We start from the raw sequence: 15,679 nt of genomic DNA on the forward strand, positions 1-15,679 counted from the left end.
ATAAAATAAAAATTAGCTTCGATCAAAATATGTCCATTCACTGAACTTTTGGGACAAAACGGTTTCAGAGAGGTGTGTGAAATTTCATGAAATGAAAAATTTTGTATGGGGAAGGAACTGGTCCGATTTTACTGAATGCTGTTTTGAGCTCCCAATAGGTCCCTGAATCGATGTGTGTTCTCAGTTTTTGGGTGCATTTCGGAAAAACTTCTTTTTCAAATTTAAAATTCAAATGCAAATTTATTTTTAAAAAAAATTTTGAAGTCGGGCTTGTATGGTTTCATTGTAAAGGTAATGATGTCCATTATGTGACAAAATAACACAATCAACATAAGAAACTATTTCCGGTCTCAATGAACAGGAAAAACTCTTATATCGCACCTGACCTACACTTTGAAGTGCCCTAACTCGGAAAAGTCACCGACTATGACCAAGTTGTTTTTTGCTTAAAAGAAAATAATAATAAAGAAAAAAAAATGAGTTAGACCTCACTCTTAATTAAGTCCAATTCAAGCTCACCGTGTAAAATGGCTGAAAAGATGAAAATTTGAAAAATACTATAGTCAAATATAGATCCTAGTCCAACTGTTGCTGTAAATGTATTTTCGTTAGTAATGCTATTTTCTGTCGTTTTCTGGTTCAATTCAATGTTTGGTGCCGAGAATATTTAATTTAATTTAATTTGGTTTATTCATCAGAACAACACGGTAGGTCCTCATACAAATGTTCATAGATTCTTCATAACAGTAGATTAACAAATTACAAAAAAAAAGAAGAATTGCAAATGACTAGCGTAATAAACAAATAGGGCCTCAACAGCGAGAGAAGGATTACGACAATAAAATTAACATGAAGAATAAAAAAAGCAGCATAACATTGGACTATACGGGGTAGAAAAGCATAAAAATATCTACAGAAAACGTTGAAATTATTTGTAAAGTATTTGTTCCTATGTATAAACACCTCACTCTTCGCCTCGACTAAACTAAATATATCACTACCGGAACTTTGTTGGTTGTAGTTGAGACTTCCAACTACCACATTCACGAAAAATGGTTACAGGCTTTAAATGGCGTCAAATTTAGGATTTTTTTTATGTAGTGACTTCGGAAAACCATATTTCAGTCATTTACATTTTCCAAAAAAAAAAATCTTTCATAAGGTAGGTAGGTAAAGTAGGTAATTGTAGAGCTTTTCTAACAATAAAGAAATACGAAAAATACACATTGCTGTAATTTTAAAGTTATAACTGACTACCCGATCCCGTCAAACACAAAATTAGTTCAACAACTTTCGATACTTTCATCATCGTCATCTGTCGTCTTACTCCTCGAGGGAGCATAGAATATACAAATTATCGCCATCGTCATCGGTTCGCTACGAGTGTCTTGTATTCTGTCCATTCTTTCTCTGCTTTCATCGCCTCGTCAACGACTGTTCGTTTGCGTGATTTTAAGTCTACTTCTTTCCAGCGTTCCCTGGGGCCCAAAAGAAAGAAACAAAGAAAACATTCTCGAATATACGTCATGACTGACCAGAATGTTTAACTTCAGTTAGTAAAACAATTGATCTTTTGACTTGCTTGTATGACGATTTACGGCAATTATAACTTTAAAATTGACTGGAATGATATGGGAAACGTTTAAAAGTGGTCTTAACTTCATTCGATGTCTCCTTTGTATTTACTTTTCAATATTTTTCCGGTGAACCAAAAGGGAACAATTTATCGATATTTGATTTCCGCACATGCTTTTCAAAATGCTGCAGAAAGTACTTTTACATGAAAATGTTTTTACAGTGTGTTGTGTTACCCTATTTAGAATACCACTGAAAAAACCTCAACATCTCTTTTTACCTGAATCTGACTCAATCAATTTTAACCTGACCTGAACTTACCTGAAACCTGAGTATGGCGATTAGGTCCTGAATTTTCGAGTATTTTCTTATTTCCATGGATTTTGTAGTTTACTGAGGATTTTCTGATCAAATGATTTCTGTTGTTTCAAAGGATTTTCTAAGGATTATTTTAGGGTTACATAGCGTTTTCCACGTTTATGTAAAGTGGTAAGTAGACGGCCATAAGTTGTAAATTGAAAGATGGGAAAAATTCTAACTATAATAGTATGTGACAGACAATTTCTCCCCCACAGATATTTTCATCGAAATCGGTTGAAAACTATTGTAAGTGTAAGATGACATTTTCCTCCCCTTTTACCATTCAAATGTAAACCATCATTTCATTGTTCACCGAAGTTCCGTCAGATATCACCTCATTCGTATAGCACAAAAATTTTCCGATGAAAAGCCGATTTTCACAACACAAAAAAATCGGTCTTCAATATTGACAAACAAAAGACGTGCGACTTAGCTTTCCAGTTAAAGTTTTTTGGTTTTTTAGAGTTATTAGAGTTTGTGATTTGACATCGAATATAGCTGGCGACAACCAGGTAACATTTAAATTACCGATTGCAATATTTCAATTCGGTTTTCCTACTATATAAGCTAATACACCTAAGTATTTTCCATCCAAAGCACAAAGAACAACTTTGTTTTCTTTGTTTGTATGGTTTTATCTTTACCAAACATTAAAAATTAACAAAAACAAACATCGACGTAACTTGCGACGAATTTGATAATTTTAAAATTAAAAGTGGTTTCGATAGACGGTTATTGCTTTAAGTGAATAATAAATCATTGATTTTTGTTGCTATGTTGAACTCAGAACACAACCAGTGATATGTTCGAATGCAATTCAATCGTTCAATATATATATCGGGATTGGGTTCGTTTTGTTTTTGGGAAAATCTATACGTAACATTTATTAACACGAATTCTGTCCTTACTTCATATTATTGTACTCCCAGAATTCCTTCATCGATTATTTGATGGACGGATATCGAAGCCCACAGAAAATTATAAAACACTCGACCAACTCGACTAAACAAATTACAATTAAAAAAAAAGTTTCACATTTGGAAAACTCGAAAAACTGGAAATTTCAGAATTCAGATTCAAATACGTATTGCATCCCCCCCTTAACTTAGTGATGAAAATATTTGTGAGCTTTTTTTATGAGTTTTTCAACGGTTGCCATCACATCATTTCATTTTTGAGAATGCATTTGAGTGCAACAGCTTTTTTCCTTGTATAGATTTTTAAGTCGTGTTGCCGTACGCGATAGTGTAGAAGCTTGGACATTATAGATGTGTGATATAGAATCGATTGTAATAACAGAACGAAAAATGTACTTTACTGGAAAGTGAGTAGCAATGGTTTTGAAATGACTGCACTGTACACATATTACGAATATTACAAAACTACACTTTTCATCTTAGGTATAAGTGGAATACTTATTTGTTGTGAACGAGATGAAGAGTTTAATCTTCTTCCTTTGTGGTACTTTGTTTGGAAAAAGTTGCAATCGAAGTTCTTTGCATTAAAATTGAAAATCGGAGATTACGTAAACACTTGAGTATGTGGATGCAGAAAATAAATAATAATTGCTTACGTTCCACTGTCCTTTTCCCGGGTCAGTGGGTCGCCATAATATATTTCCAAGCGTATTCTGATTTGTACCTTAGCACAGATAGAAACAATTACCAGGAAATGCTCAATTCGATGACCTTTTTTTAAAGTAAGCCTGCTGTCCCTTCGCGCTTTTTCAGTTCTAAACCTTTTTTGCAAGTGAAGCTTTTGTAACAAATGTTGATTTATGTGTTAGTCGTCTGTTTACAATGGCTTGTCAGCCGGTTAAACGGTCGTTAAACTTTAACGTCAAATGTACAGACATCCAAACACTTGAACTTGAAGACAGGATCATACGTGAAAACTTATTGGAGCCGCAACAAAAGTTGAGTGGGAGAAATAGACAAAAACCACGAATTATTGTGACCAGAATAAATCAAAATTTATAATAAATGAATCAGGTCCAATATCTACCGTTTAACCTGTTACAGACTGCAAGCATATAACAAGTATTTTTATCTGGTCTATTACTTCCATTGTTCAAAGTATCTTCAATCTGTTGATTTCAAATCTTGTACTTCACTTTTTTAAACATGCATTTTACTATATAAAGGATCATTATTAACAGTAGCTTGTCATTATTTTTGTCGTCGGTATCGATAACAGAAGAATAGCCGTATGTTAATTGCAATAAAAATAATTGCTTCCAAACGACACAATATTTGGCTGATAGTCGATGACCGCAATAAGTTCGGGAGAATTTTATAATTAACAGATATGTAACCACTTGACACTCAACGGACAAGCAGTTTAATTTTACTGGTGTCTTATTGCATATGCATATTGCTGGTGTATGGGGAATTCGAAACAAAATTGTCGCTAATAAAGAATTTTTTTTGCTGTGAATGCTCTGATCTGGAGAACAAAGTTGGGATCTTTTTGTACTTTAAATCTTTTGCTGACATCAAGCAAATTGTTGGTAATTGAATCTGTTTCCTATCGTTAGCTCTAACATGCATATGGTCCGCGTCACACACAGAGATATCGATTTTTGTAATCCGTAATGGGTAAAATATTCTCTGAATGTACGCACGAATGACTCATACGCTTGGTTAGGTCAACTTTTCGATTAGTTAATTCTACCACCGAACAGTAATTACTAGCGTCCCATTTATAGCGCTCTCGGTCATAGGTTAACACATTTTCACGCTGTTACACTATGACCAAAAATAATTCGTTTCAAGTCAACCACACAAATAATTACAAATCAATTCGCTATGCCGTTAATACACACGATACGCACCCCCTGCATATAAGTAATTATTAATTAGACCGATACGAGGCGTTTTAAGCCCAATTTTAGAACATATTTGTTACGTTTTATTCCTAATAAATTGCTGGCAATATGAGTAATGCCTTTTTCATATCACATGTAGTCGAGCAGCATTAACTTCAACAGTGCCACAATTTCCATCAAAAAGAGACATATAATATAAGCCTTATGATATAAGGGTATGATGAGATAGGAGGATTGTCATATTATATCAGTCAGTTATTATTGACGGCGAACAAGCAAAACGTTTCTAGTTCAATTCCTGTCAGCGCTGCTAAATTTAACTACGGTCAGTTAAATTGATCCGATCAAAAAGTAGTTACAATGTAGTGTTATGATGAAAGAGAAAGAAATATTTTGACCAGTACCCCAAGGCAAGTTACAATGAACTGATCTTCGATCTTCTCACTCGCATCGTAAGATGTTAAAAGAGTAGAAAATACTCTGACAAGTACGCCCAGGGCATTTTATAATTATAATTTTTTCAATTTTTTCTTTGTTTATTTGACAGCCATCTCTCTCACGGCTCTATCACGGAGTACTTTTTGTTGAGTGGAGTGGACACTTAATAGTCTATAGAGTTAAATTTATCAGCTCCGTTAAATTCTGATGAGAATTGGGCTTCAGTTTTATGAAAATGATAAAAAATGTTTTGAATAAACTTTCAGAACCATGAATAGTCGTTTAACATCAAAAGCTCCAGTTGGGATTGATCCGCAGCGTCCCAGATTGTTGTCTTCATTGTATAGCGTTTTGTTCATATTAACATGGGCATTGGTTGGATTAGCTGCGTTTAGAAATACGTTGACGTGGTAAGTTAAAAAAAAAAATACAAAAAATAATAGAAATGCAATCTGCATGCAAATTTAGCAATTGGTTTTATGGAATTCATTTACTTTTTTTGGACTGGCCTAACATGCAGGTCATTCTTAAATATTTTCGAGAATTTTCGTATATTTTCTCGACTTTTTTGCGATTTATGGGTTTATGGATTTTCTAAACTGTGAGCCCTTTAATGAGCTGCAGGTGTTCAGGACTTGCTATGTTATTGTCGCATAAGAAACAAGAGATCTGAACAGATTGCCCAAGGTTCATAAGAATTTTGTTCTACAAGCGTACAATATTCGCGAAAATCTACGAAAATGAACGAACGCTCATGAAAGTTCACAAACAAATTTCGTGAAAATATTTTAATGAATGCAGGCCCTGATACAATAATAGCTGAATTTTAGTTAGTCTTTGAAAAATCGAAAACTGTGAGATAAATTGATGGTTCACCACAACCGCAACGCTGAATGGCATGTTAATTTACAAGGATTTTAGTCGATCGACGACGTAAACGTTAACTGTAAGCACAAGATATTTGGTATTTATAAATGAAAGACATCCTTCCCTATGAAGCTTTTTATTGCTAGTAGCATTGGAATTATGCCAAGTGGTAGTGTCTACTACCAATAATAGCTAACAATAAACGGGTAATAATAAATTACAGTGGCCCCGCACTTTAAAACAACTCAGTATTGTAGGTTTCCTAGTTGACTGTAATTGAAATTATTACACAAATTTGTATATGGTCAACCGTCTACTTTAGTTATAAAAATAGAATCAAACAGAGTTAAAACCTTAGACAAATTATCATTAGTCCGAGGTTTCAACAGCTCGAACAATTCTAAAATAAATCAGATCAATGCGATGTACGACACGGTGAGCTTGAACGGTGGGGGTAATTGAAAAATCTTTGTAAAACCGCATTTCCGATGTCCGTTTTCAGCACGTTCTACGCGTTCTGCTCAGACTAGAACAACATCATGGCAACAGAAAGTATTTGTATTGAATCACACAAAACTTACCCTCGCTGTTCAATTTCTAGACCTAATACTAAAGTCTCTTAGACATCCACAGAGTGACCCAAGCACTGTTAAAAAAGCAATCGAAGATTTTTCAAAAACCTCCCGCTGGATTTTCGTTAAGTCTGTTGAGATCATATCGTGAGAAGCAAAATGTAAAGAGAAACCCAATATGCACGATAATTTTATTTGAATTGCCCGCAGTGACGGCTGAGATGAATCTATCCTATCCTAGCAAAGGAGCAGTGTGTTTTATCTATTTTACTTAGCGAAAATCATTAGCCCGTCATCTTAACTAGCATTACGTAAGCAAAAATGGAGCCACTGCTCCTAATATTGCTTAATTTCCGTACGGTCAATGACACGCAAATCCAAAATATTTTTCCTTTGTTTCAGCATGTACAAAGAGACTGAAATATTTGGTTATATATCGCGCGTTGTGTGCTTGCTTTAAAAATTGTTTTCAAAATTTGTTCAGCATATTTCACAGTATAAGAGTTGTACCGTCTCCGACAATCACAATCACTTCATCAATTGTATGAACCGATTGATTATACCTAATTGTCGTTCATCAATTTTCGTTTAAATTCAATTTAACATTCTTAGAGACCCACACGAGTAGTATATATAACTTATCATAAATAACATAAAAGTGACTTCTTTCTAAGAAAGGCCATGACGAATGATATATTTTATCGAGTTACTTCTCATAATATTTAGATTAAAGTAAACGTAAAGATTTGTTTATTAAAAGACACAGTGAATAGTGAATGTCTGCATTGTATCATACGGCTCGACGAACGTCCGAACGAAATTTTAAAAAAATAATTATATTTTCAAATGTATGTCCAACATGTGTGTTTGTGTAACTAAATAAAAAGTAAATACGCGCACCGTGTATAATATTCATCCTATAATCATGATCGCTGTAACGTCCAAAGTTTACATTTTGAAATAAAAATGTACACAATGAATTGAAGTTGTCGATGCGAGTGTACACAATACAGTCAAGTTCGAACGCTTCAGACCGACTCTAACAACAAATTGTAGGTATTTTTACACAAAATAAAAAGAAAGAAAAAAAAATCGCGCAAAATTGTTTTTATAAAGTCGATTATATCTTTAGTGCATAAACAGCTGTAAGAGAAATCGGACCTGAAGATTGTCGTTTATGTAGAGCGGAATCTATTTCAATTTTTGTTTTTTGTTTTCTTTTTATCATTTGTTCCTCAAGACCAAACCGATAATTTTAATTTTTTTTTTGTTGTTTTTTGATGCTCGGTGTACTCGGTATATCATACAGTCAATTGAACGATTTTTGGTTGTTGAGATTTCATTGCTGAATGTCATTTTAAAAATAATCCCCATAGATCAATAACAATGAATTCTCAATAAATCATTTGCCGTTTTATTTATTACATTTTCATTGTAATTGACTCAAGTGGATAATTCGATTCATGTCTGTATGTTGTACGGATATATATGTGCATACATACTCATTGGCATTAGAGTTTTGTTGTTAACGGAATTGTAAAGTGCAAAGTGATTTTCATAAAAAAAATGTTGTCTTTGTTGTTACAATTTAATTCACATTTTCGCTTGTGACCGTGATATAAAATCAACTAACTGCGGTGATGATGATGATGATGATGCATCACACACTGGCGATAATATTGTTGGTCTTATTCTCATTTGTCTTCATTAATTAGCGACGTTATGATTGATATCACTCATTTGAATTTATGTGCATGTGATGCATTTGTTGATTCAAGAAATAAGTCACTGGCTGGTCGTTGCACACACACATATATATACATCAAACAAATAATGATGATGGTGAACCAGGAATCATTGTAGTTATTATTCGGATTTCGCGTTGTAAACATTTGTACACATTTTATTAGTTCTGACCTTGCATCGTGACCGATAAAAGTGTAATATACGAATGCATTATATATACACGTATGGAACGAAATTACTCAATGAATAAATAGTGGAAAAGACAACAAGGAAAATTCTTTTGTGTTTTTGAGTCAAGTTTATCTCTATTGGTGTACGGAGTGACGTCGGTGTTCGGTGAAAGGTTGATTATATGTAATTTTGCGTAGATTCGATTTTACTTTTTATTTAGAAAGAGAAACAATGACAAAGTGTTAGGGATTTGATTGTTTAGGGATATTGAAAATCCGTCTTCCACCAGTCATACTATCCAGTACAGGCAATTGTGTCAACTCTCTTGTTGAATTCTATGATTATTTGTTTTTATCTTTCTAAAGGAAGTGAACATAACCAGAACAAAATATTTTGTAGATCCATGCATACTCTCCTTATTACAATTTTCTATTTACATGCGGAACAAATTTGAATTTGAATACCTTGACTATCATTCGTCACGGTGCATTGGTGATTTTTTATTTTGAATAGAAATTTCTGTGATGATAGTACAACTTATCCAATTACGCAGCTAATTAGTTCTAACGCTGGAAATCCAGTCTGTAAACAATTTTTTAATTGTTTTATCAAATTGCACTCAGATAAGAAAATTATAATAGCGAAATAAGGTGACATTCAAAGGAAGTAAACTTTTTAATCGCGTTGTTATTGTAACAAACATCTTTCAATTAAGGAAGAAATTGAGCCAGACTGCCAGACATTGATTGTTCTGTAATAAATAAGCAATTTCGTAATTTCAAACAATTACGCTATTAATTACGAGTCTAGCTACCGCAACTGGCAGTTAAATAAGTTACTTCTTTAGTTGCAAATCATTGTTTTAGTTAGTGCTTGTCAGCAGCAGTGCTTAAACGCCCTTAGAGGACTAAATACGCGCTTCTTTCAATCTTGTGTTATTGTGTACGATTTCAAAAGTTAAATCCTTTAGTGTAGGGAAAAGATTCACTTGTGCTCACATTCTGAAATGTTTATATGACCAATTTCAGTCCGAGTTATCCGAGACTGACACGGTGTGCCTTAACAAAAATAAAGTCTTTCTGAAGGTTACCCAATAAATGACTTCTGATCCGAGTGTTAGGACTTAAAAGGAGTTCAAAACCACTTTGCCCAGTCTTCAGCTACATCCTTCCCCAAAGACGAGTTGTGAAAAAAGCGACATTTGCCGCTATCATCCAAGAACAAGAACAAACATAGAGATACAATCTGCAGCCTTGAGTGACAATGTTCTAGGCACTATTTTTAGGAGATCATTTTCTCGAATTTTTCATTTTTCCGAAAATTTCCCTTTCTCCAAATTCTCCTGTGTTTTCGCAAATTTTTCTATTTTTCCCGAATTCTTCCATTTTTCAGAATTTTTCCGTATTTTTCCTTAATATTTTTTGCCTAAAAAAGCATTTGGCGTCGAGTTTCATGCAACGTCTCAATGAAAATTTTGCTTCCTACTTTGGGGGAAAATTAGTACTTCTTTAAGAAATGCTTTTTTGAACACATTATGTGCATTGCTACACTCGGTAAACGGCCTCGAGTGACAATCTTCACATCTATTAGTGCCCAAAGAGACATTTTCAGCGACGAAAAGTGAAAATTTCGTTTACTGAGAAAAGACTGCACTTTTAGGCACTTTTATCTTCTTTAGGCACACCATATGTGTGTATTGTAACAATTAAATGCCTAAGAAGCATTTATCACACAGTTGCATAAATTACAGATATGACATCGAGTTCTAAGAACTTTATTTATCTCACGAAGTGAAGCTGTGCTGTAGGCTCATATCGTGAGCTCAATAAAGTACTTATCACCGACATTCATACCAAGATTTTCGCAACAATGCAATACCCTCTCTAGCAACCAAACTACTTTTATTAAGGTGGTGAAAGAATCAAGTAGGCTTTGAAATTTACATGTACATGCGTAGTCAGTCAAAATGTAGAATAGGGTTTGTAGAATACATAGAAATAAGGTGTGAATTTGACACAGAGAGCTGGGAGTTTGTTTGCTAGAGGGAGTATTGAACAAAGCCATCTAAAATTTGAAAATCTTGCACATTTTGATGCTGATTTAAGTTGACTGAGTTGAGGTATAATATCGCTAGCGAAAGTGCCTCAGATCAACCGTCCCCAACAGGTACAACTTACATAGAGAACCGAAAGTCCGAGTAAACTTGAAAATACCCTCATTTTCTGCCCTATTGCATGTTATAGTTATTTACGTATGTGTCTTGGACGATTGATTTTAGACAATTTCGCGAATTGCAGCCCGAAAATCCGAGGAATTATCCAAAAATTGCCCCCTTTTTTGGCACGAAGCATGAAAATTGCATATCTTGCCTCTTGACACGTCAATGATGTAAGTTAAGCTTGTTTTACTTTGCTTTGTCGGTAAAGTGTAACGGCTCAAAATATATCATCTCGACCTGAAACCTGAAGGGGATAAGCAGTAGATCGTTTCTGTCAAGTGTCGATGTTCCTTACTCTCACGGTTTCTTGGAGCATCTAACTATATGTTAATAGTAATATCTCTGTGGAAGCTTTTCTAAACTAAGATTATAGTCACTCTTTTGTGTATGAATAAAAATCCTTTTGATTTTCGATACACTGCCACTGCTAGTTAAATATTATTAGCAAAGCTGTGCCAAAATTCGTTTCGTTTTTTTTTTTCTTCACCTAGTTCTACATCACATGCACGTATTTATAACTAACTTACTAATTGAAAATCGTTTAGATTAGACAAATTAGTATTAAAATAAAATTCACTCATGTCAATACCTGTACCATTCGATTCGCCTGCCAGGCATTTGCAAAGATTTTGGGGTGCATCTGGTGATTTCTGGCAATCACAATGGGACAAATTTCTAGACATAACCGGTGAGTTGCCGTTTAATTATGATGATCTAACTCGACAGTACTTTACATTTTGATTCAACAAATTATTAAAGGCGAAGATCCCTTCACATTGTGGGTGGTGGGATCGACAATTTTTACAATGTTCGTGTACTGGTTTTTCGGTGCCATTTACACATTCATGGATTTAACGAACAAGCCGGCATTTTTGCGCAAATATAAAATTCAGCCTGGTACTAATGAACCGGTGGACAAGAAACGATTGACGAATGTACATTTGATTTTTGTTTAATTTTTTGTTTTGCATTTTTTTTTGTATAAGAAAGTTGATAATCGCTTTAAAACGTTCTTTTAGGTCATATCTGTGGTGCTTTTCAACCAAATAGTGGTTGGAATACCGATTGCCATAAGTATGTGCATTTTAGAAAAAATGAAATTGATTTTTAGTTAGTTAAACGTTAATTGTGATTTAGTTAGTTACACAATTATGACCTATCGCGGTTTTACTTCAATGAGAGATCTGCCTACATTTCATTGGGTATTACTGGAGCTAGTAGTTTTCATTTTGATGGAAGAAATTGGATTTTATTATTCACACAGGTAAAAGGCCGTGTGAATCTAAGAATTATTTGAATTCATTTATTAAAATGAAATCCCTGTTACATGAATAGGTTACTGCACAGCAAACACATTTACAAGCATATTCACAAACAGCATCATGAATGGACGGCTCCCATTGCAGTTACGGCCATTTATTGTCATCCGATCGAACATATTTTCAGCAATCTATTGCCACCATTCCTTGGTGTTATGATAATGGGAAGTCATGTGGCCACAGCATGGTTATGGTTCGCTTTAGCAATTTTATCAACTCTTAACGCACATTCGGGCTACCACTTGCCATTTTTTCCTAGTCCAGAAGCGCACGACTTTCATCATTTGAAGTGAGTATAACAGTTGCAACAACGTCTACCAAATTCGTTAGTTTCCTGTTTAAGGCTTTACATACAACGAAATTTTGTTGTTTTTGATGCAAATAGAATAGAATCTGTTTCCTACAGAAACACTTTTTCGGTTTGATGTCTTGATTTTTGATAAGCCTCCAACTTGTTACGTAAAAGTGGCCACAATTGTGTTAATATTCGTACAAAGAATCGCACTTAAGAGGCACCGGTACTTAGCTTAAATTGTAGCCTTCATTTGTGTGCCTCATATCTCATTTTTGATATCTTTCCATCAGATTTGTTTTTCAGAAATGTACGACCGCAATTCCGACCACGAATGTGTTAGCTTTCAACAGAAAATACATTTGGTCACAGCAGAGCTGTGATTTGGTTGTAGCCGTTTCACAAGCTCTGAGAAAAGTGAGCAGTTTAACAAAATTTTCATAAACTGCACACGTTTCTCAGAGCCGGTCGAATTTCTACAGCAGAATGTATTTTCTATTGAAAGCTACCACATTCGTGGTTGGAATTGCGGTCGTAACATTTTTCAAAAAGGATTCTGATGAAAAGATATCATCAAAAGTAAACTATAATCCAGTATTTAAAAATCGCCCTAATGTATGCTTTTCTGCAAAGCACAGATGCCTCTTAAAGTGCACACATAATGACATGACGTAAATATGTGTCATTTTTGCTAAGAATGTTTTTCTGAATGAGTGCACACCATAAAGTAAACCATAAAAATAAATTTCAACGCTTCCATGCATGCATTAAATGCATTAAGAGGACATTGAACATTAGCGAAGAAAAATGAATGAATCAATTTCGAATAGGCTGGCTGTGTTTATGAAAGTTTGATTAGAGTTTAAAAGACAAAACCATCTTCAGTCTATTCGAATCGATGTCAAATGAATGAAATTTCATTTTATTTATAATTCGCTAATGTGACATGTCGCCATCTGCATTTAACTATTAGAATATGATAAATGAGGGTGATTCAACGTTAGCTGAATACTTATACTTCTCACTTTCTGTTTTGAACTATCTGTTTACTTATGGCGTGTATTTGATTTTGACGACTCTATTAGGCCGGAAACACACGGACAATTTTTCGTCACTAAGATGGTACGTTTTCTATTGTTTAACGTATGCTACAAATTGGATTACAATGGAAAACGCTGCACAATTGTGGATCGCAAAATTGCCCGTGTGTTTTTGGCCTGCGACCCATAGAGTTACACTCGAGAGGTGGCATGGTGGCGCTGTCGATCAAAGGAAACCACAAAATTATATGGGAAACCAGACATGTTCAAATAATGACAGCGCCACCTTGGCACCTCTCGAGTGTAACTCTATACTGCGACCTGATAAATAACGGTTTTTTTATATACCCTCAGAATTCCTTAGAACGGTACTTTAGAACGGTGAGGTTTTCCATACTTTGAAAACATTTAGTACAGTGCCTCAATTTGTGAGAGCAAAAGAATAATTATTTATCAAAGCTAATTTTCCTGGTCACCGACAATTTCTTTTCTTTTCAAGATTTAACAATTGCTTCGGTGTTCTTGGTGTTCTGGATCGACTGCACGGAACCGACTCAATGTTTCGCAATACACTAGCTTTTCCGCGACACATTATGATGTTGAGTCTCATACCGCCGAGAGAAGCGTTTCCAGATCCGCAGAAGAAGCAAATGTAGTTTATATTCCAGTAAATGGATTTATTTTTAATGAAAAATATATTTGTACTGATTGTGATTTTGTGAACTTTTAACTTAAAAAAAAAGAACAAACAAAAACGAATAAAAACAGACTAGTCATACCGCCTTTTAGAACGTAGACAAGACACGAAATGTTTTTATTGGTAGCTTTCATCTATGAACGATTCAATGGTCGTCTTCGTAATATTTTGTTGTTCCATTCAATGTAGGATAGGATAGGGTAAAGCAAAGCTTTCTCTCTCTTTCTCTCTGAAGTGGGTAAGGGAAATAATAGTTCTTTACATAACAAGGACAAAGTGATTTCTTTAGCGATGATGCAGTTTTGCAAACTGAGTCGAAGGCAAGGGATGCATACTTGTCAAAAAAACACTTTCCTAGGTTATACATAAAACTTTTCATGCCGAGATTGGCGAAAGTTGATTTATATCCTATACTAGAAAGACGAAAGTCTTGCCACAAGGCAAGAAAAATCAATTACTTGCATCTAATCCGAAATGTGCCTGTTTAGACCCGTACGAAGTACTGGGGTCTTATAGGTTTACGCATACGTTTGTAACACGTCGAATTGGACTCCCTGAGTAAGGGGAAACCTATTGTGGTTGTCTAGAGATGCCAAATCCGCGAAAAAAAAAAATGTCCGTCTGTCTGTCTGCACGATAACTTGAGTAAAACGCATCCGATTTTGAAAATTCTTTTTTTTCCCGTTTGGTAATGTCAAAAGACAGGCTAAGTTCGAAGATGAGTGATTTTGGATCGACCCCTCCCGAGCTGTGGCCCAATAAGTGCTTTACGGTTTTTCGAAGATATCTCCGGACATTTAAACGTTAAACTTGTAAGTGATACGTCAAATAAAAGGTATTTACAATACCGATCGACAAAAAAAAAGTTTATGGAAATCGGGTGACCGACTCGTGAGTTAGACCCCTTGGTGTGGAACAGGCACAGGGCGGCAAGCAGTTTTTGCTTGTAGGTCGGCCACATTTGAACATATTTCGTCTGTTTGAGCTTTATTAGATAGATATTGACCGTACCAATCAGGGGAAAAAAATTTTATGAAATTATGTTCTCCGGAGCGTGAGCTAGGTCTCTTGGAGTGAGCTCTTATCTGGCTACTCGGAAGTACAGTGAACGTGGTGTATTTTGACAATATCTCGAGTAAATTTTGACCGAATTTCATGAATTTTTTTTTGTTTGAAAGGTATTAACGAATGTAAAGCGTCGGTACTATTTCCGGTCTCCTAACAAAATGGCTGCCGGCGGCCATATTGGATTTTAGTAAAATAGAAATATCTTGGGAAAAATTATACTTAGAGAGTTTCTGTTAACATGGAAATAATTTGTTATGTGTGTGGGGTTTCAGGGATTCCATATACGGACATCTATATACCTATATACAGCTATATTGAGCTATATACAGGCATATAGAGCTATATAATAGCATATATTTATCTGTGAAATGTTTATTTATAGTGAAATATAGGTAAATATAGCGGTATATAGCTGTTTAAATAGGAATTTATTAAATTTGTCTTCGTACGGGGCTGTCTATATTGCCTCCGGCAATTTAGTTGTATATT

The 15,679-nt window shown here is 34.7% G+C and overlaps 1 protein-coding gene across 9 annotated transcripts; it reads left to right on the forward strand.

Moving 5' to 3' along the window:
- Positions 1 to 2,295: 2,295 nt before the first annotated feature.
- Positions 2,296 to 14,225, forward strand: LOC119070336 (fatty acid hydroxylase domain-containing protein 2). 9 transcript variants are annotated; one of them, XM_037174616.1, is made up of 8 exons: positions 2,296 to 2,447; positions 5,467 to 5,610; positions 11,389 to 11,462; positions 11,534 to 11,709; positions 11,794 to 11,848; positions 11,912 to 12,038; positions 12,110 to 12,382; positions 13,925 to 14,225. In XM_037174616.1, the coding sequence occupies exons 2-8, from the start codon at positions 5,471 to 5,473 to the stop codon at positions 14,079 to 14,081; spliced, it is 1,002 nt and encodes a 333-aa protein (XP_037030511.1). In that variant the 5' UTR covers positions 2,296 to 2,447; positions 5,467 to 5,470; the 3' UTR covers positions 14,082 to 14,225. The 9 variants fall into 9 exon arrangements, with proteins under 9 accessions (XP_037030511.1, XP_037030517.1, XP_037030513.1 ...); XM_037174622.1 differs by lacking the exon at positions 2,296 to 2,447 and having other exon boundaries at positions 5,498 to 5,610; positions 11,320 to 11,462; XM_037174618.1 differs by lacking the exons at positions 2,296 to 2,447; positions 5,467 to 5,610 and adding an exon at positions 7,762 to 7,818 and having other exon boundaries at positions 11,320 to 11,462.
- Positions 14,226 to 15,679: the final 1,454 nt, after the last annotated feature.

This window comes from Bradysia coprophila (assembly GCF_014529535.1).
Source record: "Bradysia coprophila strain Holo2 chromosome X unlocalized genomic scaffold, BU_Bcop_v1 contig_79, whole genome shotgun sequence".
Classification (NCBI taxonomy): domain Eukaryota; kingdom Metazoa; phylum Arthropoda; class Insecta; order Diptera; family Sciaridae; genus Bradysia; species Bradysia coprophila.

Bases quoted from the DNA above. Each gene is read 5' to 3' on its own strand.
- LOC119070336 (XM_037174616.1), top strand. From the start codon at position 5,471: ATGAATAGTCGTTTAACATCAAAAGCTCCAGTTGGGATTGATCCGCAG. The intron at 5,611-11,388 runs GTAAGTTAAAAA...TTCGCCTGCCAG, and splicing joins TTTAGAAATACGTTGACGTG to GCATTTGCAAAGATTTTGGG. The intron at 12,383-13,924 runs GTGAGTATAACA...TTTCTTTTCAAG, and splicing joins CACGACTTTCATCATTTGAA to ATTTAACAATTGCTTCGGTG.